The 19,203-nt window shown below is 46.7% G+C and overlaps 1 protein-coding gene across 1 annotated transcript in view; it reads left to right on the top strand.

The window, feature by feature from the left end:
- Positions 1-11,312, top strand: part of Tcf7l1 (transcription factor 7 like 1) — a 198,295-nt gene extending 186,983 nt beyond the window's left edge. Inside the window, exons 5-12 of the mRNA XM_012949215.2 lie at positions 4,476-4,608; positions 5,188-5,290; positions 5,489-5,572; positions 6,148-6,291; positions 7,003-7,162; positions 7,249-7,356; positions 8,016-8,091; positions 9,880-11,312. Coding sequence (XP_012804669.2) covers positions 4,476-4,608; positions 5,188-5,290; positions 5,489-5,572; positions 6,148-6,291; positions 7,003-7,162; positions 7,249-7,356; positions 8,016-8,091; positions 9,880-10,313 — 1,242 coding nt within the window. The 3' untranslated portion in view covers positions 10,314-11,312. The remainder of the gene's footprint in view (positions 1-4,475; positions 4,609-5,187; positions 5,291-5,488; positions 5,573-6,147; positions 6,292-7,002; positions 7,163-7,248; positions 7,357-8,015; positions 8,092-9,879) is intronic.
- The last annotated feature ends 7,891 nt before the right edge of the window (positions 11,313-19,203 follow it).

Raw genomic sequence — 19,203 nt, 5'->3', positions numbered from 1 at the left:
TCACTCTAGCTCAGACTGACCTGGAATTCACTATGGAGTCTCAGGGTGCATCTCTTTCCAGACCCTCAAACTCATGGCAATCCTCCTACCTCTGCCTTCTGAGTGCTGGGATTAAAGGCATGCACCATCACACCCGGCTCTTTTTTTTTTTTAAGGCCACATTTGGCCTTTTTTTCTTTTTCTTTTTTTAACGTATTTATTTGAGAGAGAGAAAGAGGCAGACAGAGAGAATGGGCACACCAGGGCCTCCAGCCACTGCAAACAAACTCCAGATGCATGTGCTACCTTGTGCATCTAACTTATGTAGGGTCTGGGGAATCAAACTTGGATTCTTTGGCTTTGCAGGCAAGTGCCTTAACTACTAAGCCATCTCTCCAGCCTTCACATTGTTTTCTAAGGTTTAGGTGGATTTTATTAGATTAAGAGGAGAAAAAGGAGAGAGTATGAAAGGCCCCTGATCATGAGAAGAGTCAGCAGAGGGGAGTAAAGGCCCTCATTTACATGTTATACGCTTCTGTCTAGCCCTTGCTTATTTGCTTGTATGTGCAAGTGTAAATTCATAACCACATGTGGGTTCACATGTGGGTGTGGGAAGGTCAGAAGTCAACATCAAGTCTTATGCAACAACCTCTTTTCATTTTTTTTTCCCCCTGAGGTAGGATCTCATTCTAGCTTAGGCTGACCTGGAATTGACTGTGTAGTCTCAGGCTGGCCTTGAACTCACAGTAATCCTCCTGTTTTGGCCTTCCGGGTCCTAGAATTAAAAGTATGCATCACCAGGCTGGAGAGATGGATTAGTGGTTAAGGCACATGCTTGTGAAGCCTAAGGACCCAGGTTCAATTCCCCAGGACCCACGTAAACCAGATGCACATGGTGGCATATGCATCTGGAGTTTGTTTGCAGTGGCTAGAGGCTCTGGTGTGCCCCCCCATAAGTGAAAAAATAAAAGTTTTTTTTTTTTTTAACTTCTGGTTTTTTGTTTTTTTTTTTTTAATTTTTATTAACATTTTCCATGATTATAAAATATATCCCATGGTAATTCCCTCCCTCCCCACCCCCACACTTTCCCATTTGAAATTCCATTCTCCATCAAATTACCTCCCCATTACAATCATTGTAATTACATATATACAATATCAACCTATTAAGTATCCTCCTCCCTTCCTTTCTCCACCCTTTATGTCTCCTTTTCAACTTACTGGCCTCTGCTACTAAGTATTTTCATTCTCACACAGAAGCCCAGTCATCTGTAGCTAGGATCCACATATGAGAGAGAACATGTGGTGCTTGGCTTTCTGGGCCTGGGTTACCTCACTTAGTATAATACTTTCCAGGTCCATCCATTTTTCTGCAAATTTCATAACTTCATTTTTCTTTACCGCTGAGTAGAACTCCATTGTATAAATGTACCACATCTTCATTATCCACTCATCTGTTGAGGGACATCTAGGCTGGTTCCATTTCCCAGCTATTATAAATTGAGCAGCAATAAACATGGTTGAGCATGTACTTCTAAGGAAATGAGATGAGTCCTTTGGATATATGCCTAGGAGTGCTATAGCTGGGTCATATGGTAGATCAATCTCTAGCTGTTTTAGGAACCTCCACACTGTTTTCCACAATGGTTGGACCAAATTGCATTCCCACCAGCAGTGCAGAAGGGTTCCTTTTTTTCCACATCCCCGCCAACATTTATGATCATTTGTTTTCATGATGGTGGCCAATCTGACAGGAGTGAGATGGAATCTCAATGTAGTTTTAATCTGCATTTCCCTGATGACTAGTGACGTAGAACATTTTTTTAGATGCTTATATGCCATTCGTATTTCTTCCTTTGAGAACTCTCTATTTAGCTTCATAGCCCATTTTTTGATTGGCTTGTTTGATTCCTTATTATTTAACTTTTTGAGTTCTTTGTATATCCTAGATATTAATCCTCTATCAGATATATAGCTGGCGAAGATTTTTTCCCATTCTGTAGGTTGCCTCTTTGCTTTTTTCACTGTGTCCTTTGCGGTGCAAAATCTTTGTAATTTCATTAGGTCCCAGTGGTTAATCTGTGGTTTTATTGCCTGAGCAATTGGGGTTGTATTCAGAAAGTCTTTGCCAAGACCAATATGTTGAAGGGTTTCCCCTACTTTTTCCTCTAGCAGTTTCAAAGTTTTTAAAAATCTTTTTTAAAGAGTGTGCAACACCATGCCCAACCCTCATCTTAATTTTTATTAGTTTATTTATTTGCACATGCACACCAGGGTCTCTTACTGCTACAAGCTAATGCCCATCTGGCTTTACAGGAGTGACAGGAATTGAACCCAGGCTGGTAGGCTTTGCAAGCAAGCACCTTTAATCATTGAGCCATCTCCCCAGCGTCAGCACCTTATTTTTAAGGTTCTCACTGAACCCAGAGTTCACTAATTCTGCTAGATAAGCTGACCAAGTCTCAGAGCTCATCCCGCCTCTGCCTCGGCAGCCCTAGGATTACAGGTGCCATCACCACATTCAGTTTCTAAACTCAGGTCCCTATGTTTACACAGCAAGTACTCTACTCTCTGAGCTACCTCCCCCGCCTCTGTCATCATCTTAAAATTGTAGTTTATGTGTTTGTTCCATATAATTGTTTTATCACTTTCACGTCTGTAATAATCCTATTGTGCTTGTAATCTAAAAATCAACCTTTGGCAAAGCTGTGTCAAAGACACCCAAGCACGTCATTTAGATGCATTGAGTTCTTAGAAATCTGATCTTAGGATTGTTTATACATTTGTGCTGTATATTAATGGATGTGAAATTGTCAACTGGCAATAAGTGAACAGGTAAAAACCATAGAAGAAAGTTTAGCATTGATTATGCTACATCAAATAAGCCCCTGTGGGCTTGAGAGATGGCGCAGTGGTTAAAGCACTTCCCCATAAAGCTTTATGACTCAAGTTTGATTCCCCAGTACCCATATAAAGTCAGGTACCAAAAGTATATATGTGTCTGGAGTTTGTACCAGCCAAAGGTCCTGGCACGCCCATTTTCTCTCTCTCTCCTTCCTCCTCCCTCTCCCCCCTGCCTCAGAGGGTGTGATGGCTCATGCCCTTAATCCCAGCACTTGGGAGGCTGAGGTAGGAAGATCATTGTGAGTTCAAGGCTAGTCTGAGACCACAGAGTGAATTCCAGGTCAGCCTGGGCTAGAGCAAGATTCTAATTGGGAAAAGTAGGTAGGTAGGTAGGTAGACAGACAGATAGATAAATGATTGATTGATTGATTGATTGATTGATTGATTGATTGATAATGAAGAAGCCCGTGAATGGAGATGGGGAGAGCAGGAGGCTGCTCAGGGTGAAGTCCATATCCACCCACTGGGCCAGCCTCGCTGGTCGCGATCTGGGTGGGTTCTGGGCCTTCCTCTTGGCTCACCCTCCTGAGACTGCAGCAAGACACAGCACATGGACCTTGAGGAAGTGTGGAAATCAGAGTTTATAGTGAAAAGACTGGAGAGAGACCCTGGGGAATGAAAACTTGAAACAAGAAGAGGGCTATTTGGCATTGTGGCCTTAGGACCACCCCAAATTGTCATTTTTACTAGCTTTAAAGAAAAAATTGTGTGCCATTTCTCTCCAGTCAATATTTTTGTTCTGTTGCCGTGTGTGTGTGTGTGTGTCTGTGTGTGTGTGTGTGTATTTATTTATTTGAGAGAGAAAGAGAATGAGTGAGCCAGGGCCTTCAGCCACTGCAAACGAACTCCCAGTGCATGGTCACCCTTATGTCACTGTGTCTGGCTTACATAGGTCTTGGAGATTTGAACATGGGTTCTAGTCTTCACAGGCAAGTGCCTTACCTGCCAAGCCATCTCTCCAGCCCTGTTGCATTTTGAGACAGAAGCCTCTCTCTCTGTGCAGCCCAAGCTAGTGTGAGATCTGCAGTCTTCCTCAGCCTCTCACCTGTTAGATCACAGGCGTGTGCTGCTAAGTCTAAGTGACCGGTTGTAAAAGCCTTGCAGTGACAGGTCTCCCACCTTTATGTTCCCAGTTTCAGAGCAGAATATGTTTTGATTTGTTTTTACTTTTCGTCTGTTTGTTTTGGTTATTCGTAGTAGACTCTTGCTCTGTAGCCTGGCTGACATGGAACTCACTATATAATCTCAGGGTAGCTTCGAACTCACGGTAATATACCTATCTCTGCCTCCCAAGTGATGGAATTAAAGTTGTCTGCCACCATGCCCAGCTAGAACATGTTTTCAAGGGTGACAAAGTGCTGCAGAGTGCCATCTCATTCAGAGATGACACATGCCATTTAGAACTATGGCACCACCACACTGCTGCTGTGAACAGGAATACTGTAGGTAGCTTGGAGAAGTTCGCTGCCCTCTAATCTCCCGTGGTGTGGGCTGAGGGGACTCTGAGTACATGCGTTCCATCAGTGAGTACAAGTGGTGGTAAGCCGTGAACCCGGCCACTGGTCTTAGTCTCTCTTCTCTCTGTCTTTCAGTCCAACAAAGTTCCTGTTGTCCAGCACCCACATCACATGCACCCACTGACACCCCTCATCACCTACAGCAACGACCATTTCTCCCCTGGCTCCCCTCCCACACACCTCTCCCCGGAGATCGATCCAAAGACAGGTGAGTCCTCTTCTGCATAGGTAACGTGGCCGTGAGGTGGCAGGCTTCTCTTGAGGGAAGACGCCAGAGGCCTGGAGTGAGGCAGGTGTTGTTGGTTCAGATCACAGGATAAGGAGCCCTGAAGTGAGCTGAAATGTGTGCCCACGACCAGCATTGCCAGACAGTGCTCTGCGTGGCCCTCCCTTCAAGTATAGCTGTAACGCAGAGGCTGCGGACACGCGGTTGCTGTTATCTGTCTACCACACTTTTCTGTTGCTGGGAGCCAAGGTCATCAGAGCATGCCATGGCGTTTTCAGAGCCCTCTTTGGAGAAATGAGGCTTAGTACAAGTTGCAAGTAAAAGCAAAACAAAGGTGGAATAGAAACTCCAAGTTAAGAGCTGGGGATATATAGCTCAGTTGGTAGAGTGCTTGCCTGGCATGCATCAGTGTGGTGGCATGTGCCTGTAATGCCAGCTGGAGGTGGGCCAATCTTCTGTTCAAGGTCACCCACCTGGGTGCAGGGGGACTCCCCTTGGGTGTCATTTAAGTGACTAAGGTAAGGTGAGGGATGCATCTGACACATCTCTCTTTGGACACAGGAATCCCCCGGCCCCCTCACCCATCTGAGCTGTCACCATATTACCCACTCTCTCCTGGAGCTGTCGGACAAATCCCCCATCCCCTTGGCTGGCTCGTCCCACAGTAAGGAAAACAGCCTTTCCTACCCTGATTCCTTCTTCACCTGAGCTCTGCCTCCTGGACCCCAAGATTTAGACTCCCCACTCCCACCCCAAACAACTCTTTCTGCCCATGTTTCTTACCCCCATCCCCATTTCCATCTGGCCCTTGAACTTTCCCAACATCTAACTGGATGTCCTTGCTTCTTCCTGGCCCTCACAGGCAAGGACAGCCTATGTACTCCCTTCCTCCTGGTGGCTTCCGGCACCCGTACCCCGCTCTCGCCATGAATGCCTCAATGTCCAGGTGAGTGCTAGGCCTCGGGCCACTAGCATGAAGTGACAACCAAGGGATGTTTGTCTGTTAGTGATGTCATTTCTGACCGTGAACAAGCCTTCCCTTTATAGAATAGTGAGCAGGCATGCGGGTCCCTTGTCCCCACCTCTTTCTGATAAGTGATAGCCTCTTGCTCCATGCTTCCAAGCCCACCCCCTACATGACATGGGGACCTCAGACTCATTCCCTCTTTGCTTCCCCCCCCCCCCTCTCGGCAATAACCTCAGAATCCTAGGCCACTAATGTACTGCCACATCCTCCCCATAGGCCAGGCTTTGTGGCATGAAGGCATGTTGAAACTATGGGACCGCCAGCAATAGGACCTGGCCCCCCACAGCATGAGCCTGCCCGCCAATCCCCACACCCTCTTCTGCGCCTTGCAGTCCACCTTTATCCTGCAGATTGGGATGCCCTGTAAACTAGGGGGAGGGGAGCATGATTGGGTGTTCCCCCAATCTGATAACCAATTCTCCAGATGGCAGCCATCTTGCTAGCATACACTCAATCTGTCCCTCTGTTATCGTTTGTTTCCACTTGTTACACAGTCTGGTCTCCAGTCGCTTCTCCCCACACATGGTGGCTCCTGCACATCCTGGCCTGCCCACCTCAGGGATCCCCCACCCCGCCATCGTCTCCCCCATTGTGAAGCAGGAGCCAGCGCCCCCCAGCCTGAGCCCAGCAGTGAGCGCGTAAGTAAGAGGCCACCTGGATGGAGGGAGCCACTGGCCAGTCTCTGCCAAACCTATGCCATTTGTTTCTCTCTCCTGGATTCTTGGCTTCTTAGCAGGCAACCTCCTCCATTGCCTCCAGCCAGGTTGCCAGCAGATGCAAACTACAAACAACAAAGAACTGAATATATTGGGGGCCATCTATTCAAACCGCCACAGGTGCTTCTTGGAGACTTCCCTTTTATGACTCTCTGTGTCTCCCTCCTCTGAGACTTCATGCATCTGTGCTCACAGTAAGGAAGGTGCTAGACAGATTCTAGAGGTTGGGGAAGAACCTGAGAAAGTGTTGGGCTCCCTTCTCTATCTTGTCATCTCATGAAAATGTGAGGCCAGGACAGGAGAAACCATTCTATAGGTACTCATGGCAGCTGGTGTCAGAGTGGAGAGACCCTGGCATAGCCTATTGTGCCAGGAAGACAGCAGCTGCCAGAGTGCCATGGCTAAGGAAGGCTGAAAGGCCTCGCTGCTGCCCTACTGTCCTACTGCTTCTCTCCCTCTCTCTTTCTCTCCCTCTCTCTCTTTCCCTGCTGAAAGCAGCCACAGGACCACCCAAAGTAACATCAAGGCCTGTTGCTACCCCTTCCAGAGGTGACTGGCCAGCAGCCTCAGTGTGGCAGGGATGGGGAGCTATGGATGACAGTGACACTAACCCATGGCCACATGCCTCCCTAGGAAATCCCCAGTCACCGTGAAGAAGGAGGAGGAGAAGAAACCGCACGTGAAGAAGCCTCTGAACGCCTTCATGTTGTATATGAAGGAGATGAGGGCCAAGGTGGTGGCCGAGTGCACTCTGAAGGAGAGCGCAGCCATCAACCAGATCCTGGGAAGAAAGGTGAGGCCTGCCCGGGCGATGCCTCCAGACGCCGGGCCCCCGCCCCTGTCCCCGTGCTGACCGCTGTGTGTGGCCCTCTCCCTCAGTGGCATAACCTGTCTCGGGAGGAGCAGGCCAAGTACTACGAGCTGGCCCGGAAGGAGCGGCAGCTTCACTCCCAGCTCTACCCGACCTGGTCGGCCCGGGACAACTACGTGAGTGCCAGACGGCGGGTGGCGGGACTCCCCAACCCCAGGACTGACATCCCCAAGAGGCTCCAACCTCATGTTGCTTTTCAGGGACAGCCATGTTTCCTTAGAAGTAAGAAAACAGGGCTGGGGGAGTGGCTCTGCAGTTAAAGGTGCTGGTTTGCAAAACCTGCTGGCCCAGGTTTGATTCCCCAGTACCCACGTAAAGCCAGATGTGCAAAGTGGTGCCTGTGTCTGAAGTTCATTTATAGTAGCTAAAGACCCTGGCTTGCCGAGCATGGAGGCACACACCTTGAATCCCAGCACTTGGGAGGTAGAGGTAGGAGGATCGCAGTGAGTTCAAGGCCACCTGGAGACTACATAGTGAATTCCAGATCAGCCTGGGCTAGAGCAAGACCCTACCCTGAAGAATGAAAAAAAAAAAAAGGCCTGGTGCAAACTTGTATTGCCCACACCGAGGCTGAGGCAGGGCCTCCGAGTTCAAGGCCAGTAGCTTATGGGAACTAAGGATGAGAGTAGGCTTGCTGTCCTCGGGGAGCTCCCCATTCTCCAGCACCCTCATCCAGGAACAGTCAAGAGTCAGGAGGGGCAGCTCCCTGTTGGCTCCCCTGACCAGCTGGTATCGCCCTGTCCCTGCTCACCTCTTCTGTGGCTGTATTTTCCAGGGTAAGAAAAAGAAGAGGAAGAGGGAGAAGCAGCTGTCACAGGCACAGTCACAGCAGCAAATTCAAGAGGCAGAAGGTGAGTCCTGGCAGTGTCCTCTGCTTCCCTCTCCCACCGTCCCAGCCACGCCCTCCTGGGTGCCATGCTGGACTCCGACGGGGCTGTACTATCATGTGAGAGCTGCCATCTGCAGGCCCGCAGCCGCCTAGCAGCCTCAGGTTTGTTCGTGGGTGTAGTCATGAGCTTGATCCCCAGAACCCTCAAATCCCAGGTCATGGGGGCTGGAGATCTGGCTTAGTAGCTAAGGCGCTTGTCTGTGAAGTGTAAGGACCCAGGTTCGATTCCTCAGGATCCACATACAAGGTGGCTCATGTGTCTGGAGTTTGTTTACAGTGGCTGGAGGCCCTGGCACACCCATTCTCTCTGTCTGTATGTCTGTCTGTCTCTCTCTCAAATAAACAAATAAATTAAAAAAATTTTTTAATCCCAGGTCAGGTAGCATGCATATGTGTTCCCAACACTGGGAAGACGAAGGCCAGCCACTAAGAGAGCCCGTTTTTAAAATGGTGGACAGCATTCCTGAGTGACACTCAGTTGTCCTCTGGCCTTTACACATGAACATGCACACAAGAGTCAAGGTTGGGGGTGAAGTGAAGTGAAGTGGTAGAGCACTGGCCTAGCAGCCTAGAGCCTGATCTGAACCCCATAAGAGGGGCTCTCATTTACTCTGCATATGAAGTACCACTAGAATTTAATCCTAAGACTTTCTCTCAGCCAGGTATGGTGGTGTATGCCTGTAATTCTATCACTCAGAGCTGGAAGCAAGAGGAGTTCAAGGCCGGCCTGGACTCTCAAAAAGCCAGAAGGAAAAAAAAAAAAGACTAATCTTGTCAGAGCCTAGGCATACCTCCATTCAGCTGAGTTGAATCTTGAGGGTTAGTTAGTTTCTAGAGTCAGTGTATGAGATAAAAATGGGGTGCAGAAATTAAGGATGTGTCTGGAAATATCTAAAATTCCCTTAGGAAGGTGGCACCTTAAAAACGGACTTGCCACACCTATCAGTGAATCACTAGAATTGAGTGTTCTTTGTTGAACATCCAAAGAATAGTTTCGGAACCACTTTGTACCAAGAATCTGGACACCTAGCACATATGCACACAGGAAGTCGTGACCTCCATTTCATGCTCACCCAGTGTACAACTTGTGTACAATTGCTTGTACCATGTACAGCCCAGCCTGGGTTACATGAGACCCTGTCTCAAAAAAAAAAAGGCAACTGGAAAGAATTTCAGATCCTTCAGTATAGTAGTTATGCAGCCCCTCAGTGCTCTTGGGAGACTGGATCAAGTGCCCCACCAAACTCCAAACTCTACTTCTCAGACAGTAAGATCCATAGATGCTCAAGTCCCTGGAATAAAGTGACATAGTGTTTGTATATAACACCCGATCCAGTGGAAACAGTTGTTACAGTGTATTGTTTAGAGAACAATGACCCCACCTACCACCAGAAAAAAAAAGTGTGTAGTACACATGTGTTTTATTTATTTATTGGGCATTTTGTTTTGCAAAGTAGGGATTCACCCTAGCTCAGGCTGACCTGGAACTCACTATGTAGTCTCAGGGTGGTCTTGAACTCACAATGATCCTCCTACCTCTTCCTCCTGGAGGCTGGGATTAAAGGCGTGCACCACCACGCCCAGCGCATATGTTTTTTTTTTTTTTTTTTTTCCTGAACATTTTCCGCCTGCTGTGGATTGAATCCGCACCACTGAAAGCACAGGCCCAGAGCGCTGACTAACGTGTGCACAGCCCCAGCCTCTCCCAGCGCTCCCAGCTGCTCATTCTTCCTTCCCTTCTCACCTCCAGGTGCTCTGGCCTCCAAGAGCAAGAAGCCATGTATTCAGTACCTGCCCCCTGAGAAGCCCTGCGACAGTCCTGCCTCCTCCCACAGCAGCACTCTGGACTCCCCCGCCACCCCCTCCACAGCCTTGGCGTCACCAGCTGCCCCTGCTGCCACCCACTCGGAGCAAGCCCAGCCACTCTCCCTCACCACCAAACCAGAGACCCGGGCCCAGCTGGCTCTCCACTCAGCTGCCTTCCTGTCAGCTAAGGCCGCAGCAAGCTCCTCCAGCCAGATGGGCAGCCAGCCCCCACTCCTGTCCAGGCCCCTCCCCTTGGGGACCATGCCCGCCGCTCTGCTGACCTCTCCCCCTTCCTTCCCAGCCACTCTCCACGCCCACCAGGCCCTCCCCATGCTACAGGCCCAGCCTCTGTCCTTGGTCACCAAGTCTGCCCACTAAGCTGCCCCTTTGATCTCTGCAGACTGTCATGTGACTCCAAGTAGTAATGATTCAGAAGAGACAAAAAAAAAAAAAAAAAGGAAACTTTATTGGTCAATATTTGACCACTCTGGACTGTTCTGTAAAGTGACTGATAACAGCAGTGCTTTACATTTGTAGATGTAACCAATAGCTGATCTTAAGGCTTTTTAAAAAAAAAAAAAAAAAAACACAAAACAAAAAAAAAATTCTTTACAAGAAAGAGAACTGAAATCGTAGTATGTTACTCTCCCTGTGTGTTGTGGTGGGTGTGCCTGGGCAGAAGACACCTCTCTACCTCTCTCTCTCCCTCCCCCCCCCCTCTCTCTCTCTTTCTCACTTTCTGCCCTCCTCTTTGTCCCCATCAGCCTCCCCCCCGCCCCACCTGCCTCAGCTTCCCCAACGCTGTCTACAAGGCCACCAAGGCTAGAGTTCTAGCCCGGCACCTTTTCCTCCGCATCCATTCCTGCTCCTTAGCCCAGGTTCTCATCAAGTGCTCAACACCATGGGTTCTCGCCCTTTTGTCCTCTGCCCGCTGTGAGGTCGAGGTCATGTGCAGACATCTCGGCCTGATCAGTGCCCACCAGCACCCCTCTCCCTCCTAGGGCCCGGCCCGCCAGCCTTCATCTTGCAGGGGAAACAGAGCTCCTATGAAATGGTCCCCTCCACCCCTGCATTTAAAGGGACTCAAGGTGCCTGCCACTTTCTCAGCAAAGAAATTGGTGTTCCTCTCACCTGCCCAGTTGAGCTCTCCCCCTCAAGGCCCCAGAGTGGCTCCCACAGTCTGGTCCTGACTCCTGGGTCTGTGTTAGCACAATCTGCCAAAGTTCTAAGACCCTCTGTCCCCTGCCCCCATCACCTCACATGCTTCGTCCGTGTGTATTTCATTTTGTTTTTATGGGTTTTGGAGCAATTTAAACTCCCAGTTGTTTATTTTCACAAAAGAAAATAAAATTGCAGATGCAAGACCTTTTCTGAGTATTTCTTTAGTACTTTTGTTGAATTAAGCCACCTCCTTTGTTCCAATCCCTGGGTTAGATTTTTTTTTTTTTTGCAAGACACTTCTTAGAAAGGAAATATCAAACATACCCAGTGAGACTAGACATAGGCCTCCACTTGGAAACTTCTGACTCCTTGTGAAGTGCATCCTACGTGCTTCCCCATAGTAGCACCACAGCTAGTACTCTTAGTAATGACCACGTTGATTCAAATTTAAGGCCAGGTGTGGTGGCCACACCTTCAATTCCAGCACTTGGGAGGCTGAGGTAGGAAGATCACCATGAGTTCCAGATCAGCCTGGGCTAGAGTGAAACCCTGCCTCAATAAAGCAAAAATAAATAAATAAAAGAAATTACAGTGCTAAATAGGGATTATGATCATGATACATTGTCTAAATATATGTAGATTATCAATAAAAAGCTTAAATAGCCAGGCATGTTGGCACACACACGCCTTTAATCCCAATATTCAGGAGGCAGAGCTAGGAGGATCACTGTGAGGTTGAGGCCAGCCTGAGACTACATAATGAATTCTTACTCAGCCTGGTCTAGAGCCAGATCCTACCTCGAAAAAAGAAAAAAACAAGTTAAAATAGTTAAAAATTTTAAAATGTATTTATTTATTTTAATTTAATTAATTTATTTTTGTTTTTCGAGGTAGGGTCTCACTCTAGTCCAGGCTGATCTGGAATTAACTATGCAGTCTCAGGGTGGCCTTGGACTCGTGGCAATCCTCCTACCTCTGCCTCCTGAGTGCTGGGATTAAAGGCGTACACCACCACACTTGGCTATATTTTTATTTGCAAGCAAAGGAAAGAGGGAATGGACATTCCAGGGCCTCCAGCCATTGCAAATGAACTCTAGACACATGTGCCACTCTGTGGATGTGGCTTTACGTGGGTACTGGCGAATGGAACCCAGGCCATTAGGCTTTCCAGGCAAATGCCTTTCACCACTGCGCTATCTCTCAAGCCCCTGCTTTTTTGTTGTTATTTGTTTTTAAGATAAGCATTTCAGGTATCTCAAACTAGTGTGGAACTCTTAGGTAACTGAGGATGACCTTGAAGCCAAATATGACCTAGAACTCCTGATCTTCCCAACTGCTGGGACTATAGGCACGCACTATCAGGTCAGGTTTACATTCTCTCTTTTTTGGTGTTTCGAGGTAGGGTCTCACTCGAGCCCAGGCTGACCTGGAATTCACTATGTAGTCTCAGGGTGGCCTCGAACTCGTGACAACCCTACCTCTGCCTCCCGAGTGCTGGGATGAGCCACCACACCCGGCTTACTCTTTTTTTAAACAAACTTTTTTTCATTATATATCTGAAAAATAGAGACAGAGTGAGTATAGGCACACCAGGGCCTGCCTCTGCAAATGAACTCTAGGCACATGTGCCATTTTGTGCATCCAGCCTTACATGGGTACTAGGAAGTAGAACCCAGGCCAGTAGGCTCTTGAAGGCAATTACCTTTAACCACTGAGCAATCTCCAATCCTTTTTTTAACTTTTAAAAAATTATTTATTTGAGAGAGAAAGAATGGGCCCTCTTGGACCTCCAGCCAGTGCAAATGAACTCCAGATGTATGCTCCACCTTGTGCATCTGGCTTATGTGGGTACTGGGAAATCAAACCTGGGTCCTTAGGCTTCTCAGGCAAGTGCTTTAATCACTAAACCATTAGCCTCAGCCCTTTTTTAAACTTTGTTAAAATATTTTATTTTTATTTATTTCGAGAGAGAGAGAATGTGGATGGGCATGCCAGGGCCTCTAGCCACTGCAAATGAACTCCAGATGTATGTGTCACCATTTGCATCTGTCTTAAATGAGTACTGGGGAATCGAATCTGGGTCCTTACACTTCACAGGCAAGTGCCTTAACGGCTAAGGCATTTTTTTATTTTTTTGAAGCAAGCCCAACAGATTACCTTTTTTCTTTTTAATGAAAGAATTGCCATGCCAGGACCTCCACACACCTGCACCCCCTTGTGCACATGTGCAACCTTGCATGCTTGTGTCACTGTGTGTGTCCTACATAGGGCTTGGAGAATTTAACATGAGTCCTTAGGCTGTCAGGCAAGCACCTTAGCCGCTCAGCCATCTCTCCAGACTTTTTTTGTTGTTTGTTTTGTCTTGAGACCAGGCTGACCTGGAATTCACTATGTAGTCTCAGGCTGGCCTTGAACTCACAGCCATCCTCTTGCCTTTGCCTCCCATGTGCTGGATTTAAAGGCATGCACTACCATGCCCAGCCTTAAACATTTTTTAAAGATTTTTTAAAAATTATTTATTTATTTATTTATTAGAGACAGACAGAGGGAGAGAGAGAATGAAACGCCAGCCACTGCAAACAAACTCCAGATGTATGCGCCACCTTGTGCTTCTGGCTTACATGGTACCTGGAGAATTGAACTGGGGTCCTTTGGCTTTGCAGGCAAACACCTTAACCACTAAGTCATCTCTCCAGCCCTTTTGTTGTTCATTTTTTCAAGGTAGGGTCTCTAGACCAGGCTGACCTGGAATTCACTATGTAGTCTCAGGGTGGCCTTGAACTCACAGTGATCCTCTTACCTTTGCCTCTAATGTTTTAAAGCCATGTACCACCATGCCTGGCCTTAAACTTTTTCATTAACAATTTTTATACATATACATAATGCATTTTCATCATAATCCCCTCCAATTACTTTCTCATTCCTTTTTATAGGTAAGTATGCTTCAATGCAAATTGTGTCTTTCACTAATTGGTCTTGAGGTCTCAGGACATTGCTCTGCCAAGGTTTCTAAGGAGGTGACCATGGGTGTTGACAGTGTATCTTTCATAAAATACTAATCTATCCTGGAAGATGACTTAACACCTAAGGGACCGACCATGACCACAGGACCTGTGACCAAGTAGTTGTAGAAAACATGTTTACTGGCACATACCCTTATGGCCCATGTCTGACCCGTGCCCAGTTTATTCCAACCATGATAGCCAATCTAGGAGAGTCCTGACCAAGAAAGAAGAGTCAGGTATATGGATCAGGCAGGAGGCAGCACAGTACATGAGAGGCCAGGTGAGGGAGAAGAGGGCAGAATGCCTGCACCAAGGGAAAGGAAAAACTGTCTGGGACCTGTGGGTGAAGAGCAAGAATTAAAATGAAGCAGAAGTTCAAGACCAGCTACATGGGAGTTTGAAGTGAGCCTGGAACACATGAAACCTTGTCTCAAAAAAAAAAAAAAAAAAAAAAAAAAAAGAGAGAGAGAAAGCAGCTATTGTCCTTAATTGCTTTCATACTCTGAACAAACATTATGACCAATAGGATTCAGATACGGCTGAACTATTTATACTGCCTGCACTTCAGTTTATTTGTTTTTTTGCCACTTAAGGAAGTGGTCACCAGGAGACAGTTGTTCTTGGCAGATGGCAATATAGATCACATGGAGGAAGTGGGGCAAGTCGGACAACCAGAAAGTGTGTAAAGAGTGACTGTCCCTGGAAAGTTAAACAGTCAAGGTGGCTAGTACACCAACATGGAATTGTAATCATTAACTGCACATGCATACCAATGGGCGTATATGTTCACATAAGTATATTTATACTTCCGTGTGTGTTGGAGCTGATGGTGAACCTATGAGCTTATGTAAAATAAGCAAGCATTCTACTGAGCCGCCCGCCCACTGCCCGCGACATAGGTATGTAACCTTGTGTTTATCCATCTAGTAACAAATGTCACCTTTTGGCTTTCATGAACAATGCAGCCACGTAAAGTCACATATCAGTACATATCTAAGTCTGTTTTAAATTCCTTGGTGTATATAACTAGGAGTAGAACTGCTACATCATATAAATATGTTTAATTTCTTGTAATGTTTATTTGTTAGGGAGTACACCAGGGTCTTACACACACATACATAAATAGAATTTTTGTTTGTTTGTTTGTTTTTTTGAGGTAGGGTCCCATTGTAGTCCAGACTGACCTGGAATTTACTCTATTCTCAGGGTGACCTTAAACTCATGGTGATCCTCCCACCTCTGCCTCCCCAGTGCTGGCATTAAAGGAGTGCACCACCATGCCCAACTGATAGAATTTTTTTAAAGAAAAAAAAGGTTTATTTTGCTTTATGGTTTGGGAAGGGGTATAGTCCCTTCATCATGGCAGGAAGGCAGCAGTAACATGAGGCCTCTGGTCACATTATGTCGCCAGTCAGGACACCAGCTCATGAGACAGTGCCACCCACAACCACGGTGGCTCTTCCTTACACAGTTCAACCTTGGAATTGCTCTCAAAAGACACTCCCCTCTTAAAGTAGACGATTCTGAAATTCAAACAAGTTAACAAGATTATCGCAAAATTATATCTTCTTCTCCACGAATATGGATTGTCTTTCATTTCATTCACCAATGATTTAGTTTTCATAGTAAATACTTTGTAAAATTTATTCCTAACCATTTACTTTGATACTATTATAAGTGAAATTGTCTCTTAGTTTCATTTTCAGATTGTGCATTGCAATTGTACAAAAATAGGGATGAAGAGATGGCTCAGCAGTTAAAGGTACTTGCTTGCAAATATTCTGCCAGTCTGGGTTTTTAATTCCCCAGTAACCATGTAAATCCAGATGCACAAAGTAGCACATGCATCTGGAGTTTGTTTGCAACAGCTAGAGGTCCTGGTGTGCCATGCTTTCTCTCTTTCATCTCTCTCATGTAAATAAAAAATATTTTTAATACTTTTTTTTAATTTTGGTTTTTTGAGGTAGGGTCACGCTCTAGCCCTGGCAAACCTGGAATTCACTATATAGTCTCAGGCTGGTCTTGAATTCACAAGCAATCCTACCTCTGCCTCGTGAGTGCCGGGACTAGAGGAGTGCACCGTCATGCCCAGCTCTTCTCACCATTTTTGTTTTGTTTTGTTTTGTTTTTCTAGTCAGGGTTTCACTCTAGCCCAGGCTGACCTGGAATTCACTATGGAGTCTCAGGGTGGCCTCGAACTCACGGTGATCCTCCTACCTCTGCCTCCCGAGTGCTGGGATTAAAGGCGTGTGCCACCATGCCTGGCGTTTTACTTCTGTTTGAGTCCAGATGCCTTTTAATTTCTTTTTCTTGTATACTTGTCTGAGTTGGAACTTCTAGCACAATGTTGAATAAAAATCATGAGAAGAAACCTGGCATGGGGGCACACACCCCTTTAATCCCAGTACTCGGGAGGCAGAGGTAGGAGGATTGCAGTGAGTTCAAGGCCATGAATTCAAGGCCACACTGAGACTACATAGTGAATTCCAGGTCAGCCTTGGCTAGAGTGAAACCCTACCATGAAAAACAAAAAATAAAAAACAAAAAAAAAAAAGGGCTGGAGAGATGGCTTAGCGGTTAAGCGCTTGCCTGTGAAGCCTAAGGACCCCGGTTCGAGGCTCGGTTCCCCAGGTCCCACGTTAGCCAGATGCACAAGGGGGCGCACGCGTCTGGAGTTCGTTTGCAGAGGCCGGAAGCCCTGGCGCGCCCATTCTCTCTCTCTCCCTCTGTCTTTCTATCTGTGTCTGTCGCTCTCAAATAAATAAATAATTTTTAAAAAAAATGAAAATACAGCTGCCATTTGATATAGTTATACCCCTTTGGGGCATTGAAATAGTTTGGATGGATGCTGCTGCCCCCAGTAGATTCAGTTTTACTAAAGCTTCTTGGATTTCCAGCTGCCTGGCTGGAAGAGGTGTTACTGTGGGCAGATCCTAGGGTCTAGTCCTAAGTTGTGTTTGGGGGCAGATTCCAGTCTAAGGTATGCAGAATGCTTGAGCTCTGCCTAGGGTTCCCGGATGTGCTTGCTTATGGTGCTGGTGGTGGTATTTCTCTCGGCGTGGACCTGTGAAAGGGGGACAGCTTTTCCACCATTGTAGAACTTCTGGATTTGTGAGCTTTAAATAAATCCTGCTCCTCCCATTAGCTGTGTCTTTTCTGGAGGTTCATCCCAGCAACATGAAGCTGACTATGACAGGCTTTATGCCCTAAAGTCTACAATTTACCACAGAGACACTTGCTCAACCATATTCATTGCTGCTCTCTTCATAATAGCTAGGAACTAGAAGCGGCCCAGATGCCCACCAGCAAATATATGGTTAATGGAGATGTGGTACATATGCACCGCGGAATTCCACTCAGTGGTAAGGAAAAGTGAAATCAAATTTGCAGGAAAATGAATGGATTTGAAAAAGTCATCCTGGGCTGGAGAGATGGCTTAGCGGTTAAGCGCTTGCCTGTGAAGCTAAGGACCCCAGTTCAAGGCTCGGTTCCCCAGGTCCCACGTTAGCCAGATGCACAAGGGGGCGCACGCGTCTGGAGTTCGTTTGCAGAGGCTGGAAGCCCTGGCACGCCCATTCTCTCTCTCCCTCTATCTGTCTTTCTCTCTGTGTCTGTCGCTCTCAAATAAATAAATAAATAATTTAAAAAAAAAAAAGAAAAAGTCATCCTAAGTGAGGTCACACAATCTCAGAAAGACAAACGCCACATGTTCTCTGTCATACATATATACATATGTATGTATGTATGTATGTATGTGGCTGGAGAGATGGCTTAGCAGCTAAGGCACTTGCCTGTGAAGCCTAAGAACCCATAACTAACTCCCCAGATCCCACATAAGCCAGATGCACAAGGTCACACAAGGCAAGATGACACACACATCTGGAGTTTGATTGCAGTGGCTGGAGGCCCTAGTGTGCCAACTTTCTCTCTCTTGTTCACTTTCCCATAAAAGAGTATGTACATGGTACTAAAATGAAGCTAGGAAAAAGGAGAAGTATAGAGGGAGGGGAGGAAGGGCTACTTGACAAATAAGTTGAGGGTCAGAAAAAAGAAAGAAGGGCCAGACGTGGTGGCGCACGCCTTTAATCCCAGCACTCAAGAGGTAGAGATAGGATAATCACCATAAGTTCGAGGCCACCCTAAGACTACATAGTGAGTTCCAGGTTAGCCTGGGCTAGTGTGAAACCCTACCCCGAGAAACCAAAAAAAAGGAAGAAGGAGGAGGAGGAGAAAGAACGCAGGAGGTGGAAAGGTTTTTAAGGGGAAGGGAATGGGGAGAGGCAGAAATTACACAAAACTAATGTCAACATGAATCAATTTCATAGAAACCTTCCATATAATCCTCAATAAGGCAGGGGGAGGGATCTGAACAGAAGAGCCCCATAGAAGGTAGAGGAAGCTTAATCCTAAACCATGAGCTTCGGCTGGTAAATCCCAAGGCCAGAATTGGGTTGCCTCCCACAGTGGCCAACGAGGCACATGAGGTCTCCAACATAATGCAGGCCATTGTCAGAACACTTGATTACCTGCCAGAGCGAAAGGCAAGACCTATTGCTAAAGATACCTCAGCCTGCAGCAACAGGACATCAAGTGACCATGCTGGAACTGAGAAGGAATCCAGTTCCCTCCCAGCTAGCCTCATAGTGCTGGAACATGTTGTGAGAGCAGCTGGAGAATAGCAGTTGCCAACAGAGTGAATAAGCAGGAGATGCTGCCAGACACAAAGTCAACCAGGTGAGCAAGAAGAGCGCACTTGCGCAATAGTGGCACACAGCTGATGCGGGTAACCAACTGTTCTTGGATTGGACATCAGACCTGCTCATTGGGGGAGAACTCATACCTAGTTCTGGAAACCAAACCAGATTCCCAAGGATAGAAAACCAATATACTCCAGAGAGAACCTCTGCTGCTCTTTAAGAAGAATGGACATACACATCAATAATAACCATGCTTACTCACAGTAATCCAAGCTGTTGTCACTTTTGGTTGAAGAATCTGTCTTATTTTACAGAATAGAGAGCCAAATGCCTGTTACAAGAGGGTTTATCTCTATCACATCTGCCCCGCCCAAGAGACCTTGCAGAGGAAGCAATGAAACAAGA

Source organism: Jaculus jaculus, chromosome 6 (assembly GCF_020740685.1).
Source record: "Jaculus jaculus isolate mJacJac1 chromosome 6, mJacJac1.mat.Y.cur, whole genome shotgun sequence".
Taxonomy (NCBI): Eukaryota; Metazoa; Chordata; class Mammalia; order Rodentia; family Dipodidae; genus Jaculus; species Jaculus jaculus.
The sequence above is the reverse complement of the archived record's forward strand: the minus strand, read 5'-3'. Positions and strand labels throughout refer to the sequence as shown.